At 35.8% G+C, this 8001-nt stretch overlaps 1 protein-coding gene across 1 annotated transcript; it reads right to left on the reverse strand.

Annotated features, from left to right (window-relative positions):
* Positions 1–4420: 4420 nt before the first annotated feature.
* Positions 4421–6804, reverse strand: LOC114756424 (uncharacterized). The gene has a single exon (XM_028945367.1). It carries the CDS (start codon positions 6692–6694, stop codon positions 4790–4792), a length of 1905 nt encoding a protein of 634 aa, XP_028801200.1. The 5' UTR covers positions 6695–6804; the 3' UTR covers positions 4421–4789.
* Between the last annotated feature and the right edge of the window lie 1197 nt (positions 6805–8001).

Below are 8001 nucleotides of genomic sequence, written 5' to 3' on the forward strand. Positions count from 1 at the left end.
AAGAAGCTACACAATAAGACCTTAATGATCCACCCCTATAAAAGCCGTCTCAGAATCACAAACAAAAGGATTGTAAGTAATTTAAGTAACAAAAATGAATTTATATACTTGTGGGATTTTATGGTTAAATTTATAACTTGCATTATATGTTATAGGATTTACTTAAGGAACAAGCAACCCAAGGTTCCTTCACTCCAAGCGGAAGAATGGATTTTTCGGCTATTGCAATCGGGAAGCCAGACCACCTTAGCCATGTTTGAGGTGTCAAAAGAGGACTTGGTCTTAGGCATACATTAGAGCCAATTCACGCAGCACTACTGCATTATCAACATAATCTAAAGGATAGCTTGAAGAGTTGTTGAAACACAAAAAAAAAAAAGGTAAAGTGCTATTTGAGTTGAAGGAAGAGAATGAACAGAAACAACTCAAGATGTGTGAAGAGATGCTAGAAGAATGGAAGAAGTTGAAATCAGAACTTTTTGTCAAGTTCCAAAAGATAATAGCCTAAAAAGGCATGATGACATGTAATAAGCCAAGGACCTAATCGTCCTTCCCAAGCAATTAATAGCCACTTAGTTCTTTCAATGTTTAGATATTTTATTAATGTCTTGAATCATTTTTAAAGTTGCAGGGTTCCTCCTAATTAAAAGTATGAAGAACAGTAATAATTTGTTCTCATAGTTGTCGCCAGCTAATCTACACCTTGACAACACGTAAGACGAAAAAGTCTCTTGTGCTAGGAGCACACTATGCACGTTTTTTCTAATGGTTAGATGAACACTCTTAGTTCAACAATCCATCACCAGCCAATCAAGAAAAATCAAGTCAAAGTGGCAGTGGAAACAGTCTGTAATGATCCAGGAGATACATTTGAGCCATTTCCTCCTGACAAGACTTGTACAGTAGGCGAAGCAAAAGGGGATTTTTTTATTTGGCCAAAAGATCTTGTTCAAACAAGTACAATGTTAGTTTCAAAGGGTAGAAAGGGGATTAGAGGACAAATACAGTTTTATGTGCCCACAGAGAATGTAGAAGCGCCAAAATATTTTAGGTCTAGAGGAGGTTATATGTGATGAACACAATAACCTTAATCAAGCAACTGTATTATCTTGCATCTCTTATTGAAGAGTAAGCCATTTTAAATTCTATATATATGCAAAGAATACGTTTTAACTTAAATGGTTTATGATTTTGTAGTTATTATTAGACACTGATTTTTATTTGCACTACGAAAATATAATAATTAGTTTCATTCTCTCGGTCAACTGACATACTAGAAAATCCTTGGAACACAAATTAAATTTTGTTAATCTATTTGTAGTTAAGGTAATGAATTATATTGCATATTATAATTTTGATTTCTTTGTGTTTGATTATAGGGTGATTTGAACATCGTCAATACTTAATTAAGAGTGATGAACAAGAAAAGCTGCTGTAGAAGCAGCATAAAACCAAGATTCCATTAGAACAGACCAAGGTCATAATGGCCAGCCTAAAACCCAGTTTGACTCGATGACTTAGTCCAGTCTAGCAAATTTGATTGCCTCATTAGGTCAGACCGAACTGCTTCAAGACAAATCAGACTGGAATTCGAGTTTCTTGCATAACCCAAATCTATACACACATATGTACAACCATAGTAGTTTTTAAAAGATAAAGTACATGTTTGATTCTTTAAAGGACTAAATTGAAACCCTATGAAAATGTGAAGAATTAAACATATACTTCAGCCTTTTTTAAGTTAAAGTAACGAACATGTTTAAAATGAAATTTGTAATAAACACAAACACAATTTATGTTTTCTTAAATAGCTCTTATATTAATGAGGTGCTTAGCTTCAACAAATAAGAAGCTTATATACACTAAAACTGCCAAATAGAAAGGGAACTGAGAAAATATTTAACTAATCAACATGAATGCAAAAATAAGCTATCTGATAAATTTATTCAGAACGCACTAATCTACCGTGTCAAAAATTGCGGACATTGAAATTGATACTTATCCATTGGTTAGAGTATGAAAGGCCTGCCGAAATCCTACCTCATAACATGCTATATAATTGAGAATGGATGGTCAAAAAATGTGTGCTAAGCTGTGGCAAAGTAATGCAAGATGCACCAGATGGAACAGAGGAAAGAGAAGGGAGAAATAAGAAAGGAATCTCCATATATGAACAGAGGAAACAGAAGTATTTCCTATAAGCATCATTAGAAGATTCACTGGCGGAAACACCACCACCCACATGCCTCATAACTAACTTTCATCTCATACTTCTAACTATATTAGTACCTTTCTTAATATAAAAACTAATAAACTAATTTGAGTATATTTTAAAAGTTAGTCATTTTTAATAAATAAGTATTATCTTTCTTAAAATATCTTTGTTAATTAAGTGTATTAATTAGAACTATCATTACTACAAAAACTACCTTAAGAAAAAATGATTAAATATAATAAACAAAATAAATTAGTGTTTTATCTTTATAACCAAAATATAAATCAAACTAGCACTTATATCAAGAGTAAGAAATTTTTCGAACTGCTTATACTACCCCGTTTTCCACCTATGGGTTCCTTTTTTCATCTTAACTATGCAACACAGTGATAAATTGAAGATTGAGACACGGTTCAATTGAATTCATTCAAGCTCTAAACATCAGCTCATCCCTTATTAATAGGCTAACTACTCATCTAACTTCTACCAGAATCCTTTCTAACAAAATGACAGAATTCCTAATAAAATCCACGAACTAATATTTGCAAACATGATATGTAAATATAATACAAAGGAGGGAGTTAGTTAGTATTAGTTACTTGCGAATGAAGTTACCCACCTCTCTCTCTCTTCTCCCTCTGTCTCTCTCTCGTTCTTCTTTCCAGATTTCGTCTTCTTCCTCTCTCCTCTAATTTCTCTACAATACCTTAACATTGGTATAAGGAGGGCCTAGTAACTAATACTAACTAACTCACTCCTTTGTATTATATTTACATATCACCTAATGGTTTAAGTAATTTCGAGGAAAATATTGGCAGTGGTTATCAACTCCATCAGTCCAGATTTGAGTCTCATTTAAACCCAATCTCCAATCGAGTGGCTCTAATGTTTTCATATTGGAAAACTAGCTGCTTTCCACGGCCCATGAATAAAAGGGGCTTTGTTCAGCTCTAACACCAATTAGTACAGATAAAACGTAAAGAAAATTCATTTCATTCGCAACTCTTTACATCAGTGAGCAGAGGTCATCTAACTATTTCTACCAGAATCCTTCCTAGCAAAAAAATAGAATTCCTAACAACTATTATTAGTCGCACATAACACAAAGGCTGTGAATGGTTAAAATGTTAATCAGTCACAACCAAGAAAGAAATCCATAGCATTAGGGAGGCTTTATATCCAGAGAAAGTCAATCCTATATCAAAATTCTGCACCAGCGCTTCAAATAAGCCTGTATAAGGTTAGAGCTGAGTTTTCCTTTTCTCTTAATTCCGAAATTCTTTATGTAAACACTCACACTAAACCTGAAAATGGTCAAATAAACAAATCTGCAAAGCTGAGCTTGCTGAAACAAATGGAAAATATCCTCGTAAGTCATAACATGCAGTTAAATGAGACAAGAGTATTACTTGACAGATGAATGTATTAAAAGTAAACTGCATTTAATCACTAGAAATCCTGTCAACTGGCCTTCCAGCATAAACTGCAAATATATCATTGTCAGTATCAGTTTCATCGAGATGAGATACTAAAGTTCAATAGACGATATCTACAATATTTTTAAGAAAATTCGTCATCGACACATCACAGAAAACAAATTGATGCACAAAAAAGTCTTCCAAACTTGTATAGAAAATTGTAACAAACTCTCCATCTTATTTTTAGCATACAAGTGTTGCCAAAATCAATTAAAAAATATCCTAAACCAGAAATTCTAATCTAGGATATACAAATCAATACAAGAGCAATTGTCAGCATGAACATCTATAAATAGCTATGCATCTTGATACACGTACAGCAAATTGACGAAGGCTAATGACATATTGTGGAGTCTAGACCACTTATATTAATAGTGATAAAATAACTGGAAGTGAAAATGATGAATGAATACCAAAATCCTCGAGGATCACATTCCTTTAAAAGGGATGCAGATCTGAGTGGAACTGAAAGTAATTTTCAAGGACAGCCTGCAATCAACCATTTAGCATAAGCAAAATTTTGCACAAATTGATCAAGATAAACTCTAAGCTCTAAAACAACCCCATAATGTTATGGGGTACCATCTCATCCTGAAACATTATAATTGCAGTTTCCAAAGTCAAGAAAAAAAAAAATTGATCAAAACATCTCTGTACATATAACAAAAGGCTGAAATACGTATAGCAAATGAATAATCAGTATGCCAGATACACGCCACATGAGACATTCATGCAACACATAAATGTAGGACTAAAAAGCCAATGGCTGCTCATTAATACATACAAGAATCTCTGAGTTCCAAAATGGATTACAGAAAACACTGACGTTCATTATACAAAGGACCAAGCTAGAAACTCTGAAGACCAAGATCTTGGTTAACAAATTTAGTGATAATGAAGATATATGCAAGAGAAGCATGGTTGGTTATACTTTACAGAACCACATGCAGTAAATACACCTAAACTTCCAGGCATGCAGCTCCAACCTTCCGTATACATAAATGTACAATCCCACTTTCATCTGTTTGAAGGGGAAATAGGCACAACATAAATTGATTACTAAGTTAGAGTGGATGAACTTCTGGCGTTCAAGGCTCTACAAAATCTCCTCATGACGGAATCCACTATCCCCACAATCTGCACCAGGATCCAAACTACATGGAGGAGAATCATACCATTTAGGATTTTCCTGGTAGAAACTATCAACCTGTATACAGCCAAGACCAACATCAGACACAATAGCATCATCATGTTGGACAGGCTTGGTTAGTTTAGTTTCCTCACAATCAAGCATGCTCTTTTCATCAAAATCACCGCATTTTAACCACTTTTCAGGCTTACAAGGCGTGATCATTAGATCTTTCTGACTTCTACAATCTGTCCTCATCTGGTCCCAAGATATAACTTCTCCTAGAGTGCGGCCAAAACTGTCTTCATCATCCTCAATCAACTCTGTATCTTTGCCATCCCCATAAATCCTTTCATGATGATGATTATTCCAATTTGCCAAATCATTATCGCCAACCAAAACATCATCTGTGTGTTCTTTATCAGAAAGCAATCCGACTGGCTTCAAACCTGCACCTATATTTCTAATTCTATTCACAACATCAAACAATTCTTGAGAGACCAAACCCAGTAACTCATGTGGGATATTTGAAATTTTCCCTTCTAACATTCCAACTTCAGCTCTCAATTCCTGCACCTGCTGCAAAACAGAATATCGCAAATCTCCCTTGTCTTTCCCTATCAACCCAAAATTATCATTTTCCATGTCATCACTCACCCCAAATACCGTCTCTTGATCCATATGATAGCCTCCTTTGTGGCCAACAACCCGATGCATAATTCTGGCATTACCATCCAATGGTCCTGGCTCATGACCAGAATGCACTGCATACAACTTAAACACTGCTTTCCCCTCTTCTTGATACACAAAAGTCTTGTCTTTCTCATTATAGTTTGCAATGGGCACAATAGCCCTTATACGAAACCCACACCCACAGCGCTTCGACGCATATGGTTCCCTTTTCAAAAGCTTTGATTTCTTCGCAGCTGGCTCGCCCGCTCGGTGACAAGCGTAATCCTTTACCTCAGCCATGAAAGGCTTATACCTAATATACTTCTGCCGTATGCAAAGCACCACCTTATGCTTCACAGCCAACTGTTGAAGCTTATCAGGAACCTCTTTAGCGGGCACATCAAAAGATTCAGTATACTCAAACCTCCGTCGCTTACTTCTCGCTCCAGATCCAGATGAAGCTGCAGAACACAGCGGGCATGCAGCAACACAAACCCTAATGTAACTTTCAGGGATTCCATAAAATTTGGCACCTACCGTCCAAACTTGCTTAATTCTCTCTATGGTTTCCTTCAGCCCCAAATGTTTTAAATCAGTATCACCATGAAAACTCATTACTATGTCTTGCCATTGGTTAATGTGTGAAACGAATTGCTGGGAATTGTTCTTGAAACAAAGAAATTCGTTACCGTTCTCATCAACATGAGCCGTGAGCTTGTCTTGAATGCGCTTCCAAGCCGTCAGGTATGCCGTCTCCTCATTTCGATCCTTCCACACAGCGCGCCATGACTTGAGGACGGCTCGAGGGGTCGCAGCACGGATCTCCACGGGAGTGGCGAGCCGCTGCTCAAGGATGCAGCGGATCATAAGGGCATGAGACTCAGGATTGAAGGTGTAAAACTGGGAGGAGATATGGGGTTCTGGACTGATAAAGAGGGGTTGGTGGGATGGGTTTTTAGGGGAAGAAGAGCCCGGAACACGACTCGGCGAATGGGTGGGCGAGTCAGGGGAGGAATGACTCGGAGACTCAGAGCAAGATGAGCGAAAGAGAACGATTTCGGGGAGAGAAAAAGAAGGGTCGTCGGAAGGGTTAGAAATGGAAGGGTGAATGTGGTTTTGGTGAGACAGAATCGAAGAAGGGTCCAGATCATGGGGATGATGATTGAGAAAGAGATCGTCCTCAGTTTTACTGGGATCCATGGAAGAAATGGTGGAGAAGACGAAGACGAGGATGAAAAAAAAAAGAATAAAAAGTAAACACGGAGTGACAGAGAGAGTGAGTTCTTCTCAGTTTATCGTTGTCACAAGGTTTTGGGCAGTTTTCCCTCTGACATATTGGAAGAGACGGAAGGGGTTCGCTCTGAGCCTTGCTATTTGGGACCTATTTAATTTTTTTAAAATAAGATTTAATTGTAATTAATTTTATTAGTGGAATGAAACATTTGTCTTTCAATTTCCAGCAAGATATAAATTATTTGTAGCATATTTAATGTTTATTTTTTAATTTTATTTTTATTTAAAGAAGAGAGATATAAGAATAATTTATAAATATATATAGAAACACTATGTTTAGTATGGGATTTTTAGAAGGGAGGAGAGAGAGATTGCTCTCCTCCCCCTCATTGGTTGGTGCAATTTTTTAGGAAGGGAGGGGAGTTGCTCCCCTCTCCTTGTTTAGTTAAAATATTTTTTAAAGAGAGTAAGAGCTCTTCTCCTCTTCTCTCCTCTTCTAGCCTCCCTTCCAAAAGTGGGGTCTTTTGAAGGGGAGATGAGAGATAAAATTTTAAATTTTAAAATTAGCCTAACTAAAATACTTTATTTTTTTATATACCCTTTTAATTTGTTAACCCCTAATCAGTCATAAACATTTCTACATAAGAGAGTTCTTTTGAACATCTAGCAAAAGATAGTTGTTTCCAAAATTAGTAAGTATTGTTGAACTTTTTTTTTTTCATCTCTTTTAATTCTAAGAGGCCGTCAATATTTTCTTTCATCTTCAAAGTCTTTTCTTTGATTGAAATCCATCACTTATGACTTTTTATCTTGATATCTTATACGTAAGTGATTGTGTCTTGTAAGTCAAAATTGATGAATTACATTATATATATAGTTATGTCTTGATAAAATAAAAAAAGTGAGAAAATTCATTTAAATTTTATAAGGTTAAAATAGTCAATTTTTTATTAGAACAAAATAAGATATCATTAAAATTCCTTCCTTCCCTCCCCTCTACTCAATCTAAACAAGAGATCATTAAAATCCCTCTTCTCTTTTTTCCCTCCCTTCCCCCTCCATCCCCTCCCGTTTATAACTGCCCTCCCCCTTCCTTTTCATCCGTCGAGCAAAACGCAGTGCTAATTGCCATAGCAGTTCACCAATCCCCAGCCAATATTGATGGGCTATTGATTAATGGCTGGCTAATGCTAATTATTCAGGCATAATAACATTTTTATTTTAATACTTGTATTAAAATATTGATATTTAATATTTACATTTTAAATTTAGAA

The sequence above is a fragment of the Neltuma alba genome, unplaced genomic scaffold, assembly GCF_004799145.2.
Source record: "Neltuma alba isolate B1F8T4 unplaced genomic scaffold, ASM479914v2 tig00010406_pilon, whole genome shotgun sequence".
Classification (NCBI taxonomy): domain Eukaryota; kingdom Viridiplantae; phylum Streptophyta; class Magnoliopsida; order Fabales; family Fabaceae; genus Neltuma; species Neltuma alba.

Excerpts from the sequence above, each read along its gene's own strand:
- LOC114756424 (XM_028945367.1), bottom strand. The coding sequence starts at position 6,694 with ATGGATCCCAGTAAAACTGAGGACGATCTCTTTCTCAATCATCATCCC.